Below are 2,960 nucleotides of genomic sequence, written 5' to 3'. Positions count from 1 at the left end.
CTTGCTCTGTCAGTCCTGCACAGAATGTTGGCGGTAATGAGCTAAAATTCCAGCAGCTTGTTAAGCGTGAGCCGGGCGCACACAGCTGACAGATACAATGCATCGGATCCACACTGCCGGGGAATATATAGAATCATAGAATGCCAGGGCGGCGGCAGGTTTACTGCCGGGAAAGGGGGAAGGAGCCAGCGGAGGAATACTAAATCTGGACGAGTATTCATTCCGCAGGGAGATACATTCACTGGATGTGAATATACAATGTATTAATAATCTGTATATATATATGTTTCTTTTTTCACTTTTGACTACAACATCCATTCACAATTGTTATCCTAGTATAGGTGACCCCCTATAGAAGGATCTGGGGGTCCTTATAGATCAGCTTTTCTCAACCTTTGTAACATAGAGGAACCCTTGAAATAACTTTGAGGTTCTCAAGGAACCCCCGATCATAAAATATTTTCAGTAGTAATAAAATTTATGAATAACATAATAATAATGATGATAATAATAATGGCCAGAAATGTAGACAGCGAACATTGTAGTGTTCCATCATATTGGTAGTCAGTAAAGAAGGGCCCCCTTATATTGGTGGTCATGGGTGGAGGTGCCCCCTTATATTGGTGATCATTGGGAGAAGGGAACTCCTTGCATTGGTGGTCATTGGTAGAAGGGCCCCCTTGCATTGGTGGTCATTGGTAGAAGGGCCCCCTTACATTGGTGGTCATGGGTGGAGGTGCCCCCTTATATTGGTGATCATTGGGAGAAGGGCACCCCTTGCATTGGTGATCATTGGTAGAAGGGCCCCCTTACATTGGTGGTCATTGGGAGAAGGGCGTCCTTATATTGGTGGCCATTGGTACAAGGACTCCCTTGTATTGGTAGTCATTGGGAGAAGGACCACCTTATATTGCTGGTTATGGAAGAAGGGTCCCTTATATTGGCATTCATTGGTAGAAGTTCCCCCTTATATTGCCTGTCATTGGGAGAAGGGCCCCCTTATATTGCCTGTCATTGGGAGAAGGGCCCCCTTATATTGGTGGTCATTGGGAAAAGGGCCCCCTTATATTGGTGGTCATTGGGAAAAGGGCCCCCTTGTATAAGTGGTCATTGGGAGAAGCGCCCCCTTATATTGGTGGTCATTGGGAGAAGCGCCCCCTTATATTGGTGGTCATTGGGAGAAGCGCCCCCTTATATTGGTGATCATTGGGAGAAGCGCCCCCTTATATTGGTGGTCATTGGGAGAAGCGCCCCCTTATATTGGTGGTCATTGGTAGAAGCTCCCCCTTACATTGGTGATCATTGGTAGAAGAGCCCCCTCACTGTTTTCTATCCGCATTCAAAAAGAGAAAGCACAATCACTGTGCAGCTCCGGCGCTCTGCCTCCTCTACCTCAGCAGCTGTTTCATCTTTTCATTGTTATATTTTGTTTCCTTTTTTGCCATAAAACGTGATATTTATCTTCTGATCAATTCATGGAATCGTTGTGTCTCTCTCTCTCTCTCTCCACAGCAATTATTGAGTTTCCGGATGACCTGTTCAGCATCAGCGAGCGGCAGCAAGGCGCCGTACTGCTTCACATCTTCTGCGTAAGTTACGGATCTTGTATCGTTACCGCCCATGAACATCAGGCTTCAGGCAGCACTTAAGGCATGCTAAAGCGGCCTCTTTGGCCACATTATTATGCATCTCTGAGGTGCCATTGCAAGGTTGATAAACCCGGAGAAGTATGGACAAAGCAGAGAATGACTCGTTCACATTTAGGACTTGGTTGAACGTAGGTACTGAGAGCGGCCTGATGTCACTGACAAATTTGGGAGATTCAAACTGAGCAAACGAATTACAACTTAACGGTCAAAGGTCATCGTGTACAACAACTGGATGCTGAAATGATCAGCGGTTCTAGGAATATGGGCAGCTGAAGTTACAAGCTGATCTTTATTGTTCTTGTAAACTTAGCCTCGCCTCTAAGCCTCCCTCTGACTGGCCAATAGCAGAGCTCAGGAGGCAGGGGAGGGGCCTTGCTAATTTTTTCCACTGGAAAAGCCAAGATATGAAAATAACTGCAGCGGTATTTTCCTATTGCATGTACAGGGGTACCTCGGTTCACGAACGCTTCTGGTCGCGAACAATTCGGTTCACGAACAGGAAGTTCGGCAAAATGTTGCTTCCATTCGCGAACTCCGCATCGTGTGACGAGCGCAACCGCAGCCATCTTCCCTGCTCTGACACGTAGTCGCGGCTTCGTCTAGTCGAGATCGCGGTCGGATCGCAGTTTCATTTGGTTCGCGACCAGAATTGTGGAACTAATTAAGTTTGTGAACCGAGGTAATCACTGTAAATGGTTTGGAAGGAAGTGAGCGGAAATCTTTCCTAACCCTGTGGTCCCGATTGGAAGATTTTCCATCCATTCCTGTTCCAGTGACAACTGTTACAATGAAGTTACAATGGCATTTCTAATATATTTGCATAACTCCTCCCAAGAACCAGCCCACTGCTGTGATGTCTTCCGGAAGTTATGTACATCCCCCTGCTGGCCCCTCCCACCAGTCAAGCTTGGCTCGCAGTGCACAGAGAAGCACAGAGGCCCAGTGATGACATCACTACGACTGAAATAAGATATGTCATGAAGATGGAAAGGTTTTATTTAAACATGTCATTACCATGTTGATGATGGGGGAGGAAGGAGACCGGGGGAAGGCAGACTGTAAGCAGGGTCAAGTTTAGTTTCCTCTTCACATCTGCTGCTTATTATCAGGGCCGGATTTACTCTCTCTGCTGCCCCGAGGCCAGGTTCCTCAATGCGTCCCCCTACCCGCCAAACCCCCCCCATCCATGGAGAATGGCAGACCTGCAGGCTGCATACAAGTGATCTCAGCGACATTGCTGGGATCACTTGTATAAAACAAGTGTTGGCTTCCCCGCTGTACTTTTAGCTCTGCTTGCCCAAAGCAGGGCTA

General features: G+C 47.2%; 1 protein-coding gene across 1 annotated transcript in view; it reads left to right on the top strand.

The window, feature by feature from the left end:
• The window catches only part of SLC24A4 (solute carrier family 24 member 4), an 85,466-nt gene that overhangs the window by 47,664 nt on the left and 34,842 nt on the right, over positions 1-2,960 (top strand). Inside the window, exon 3 of the mRNA XM_018558528.1 lies at positions 1,513-1,589. Within this exon, the coding sequence (XP_018414030.1) occupies positions 1,513-1,589 (77 nt within the window). The remainder of the gene's footprint in view (positions 1-1,512; positions 1,590-2,960) is intronic.

The sequence above is a fragment of the Nanorana parkeri genome, unplaced genomic scaffold, assembly GCF_000935625.1.
Source record: "Nanorana parkeri isolate BGI_ZX_2015 unplaced genomic scaffold, ASM93562v1 scaffold344, whole genome shotgun sequence".
NCBI lineage: Eukaryota > Metazoa > Chordata > Amphibia > Anura > Dicroglossidae > Nanorana > Nanorana parkeri.
This window is presented reverse-complemented; position numbering and strand designations above follow the sequence as displayed.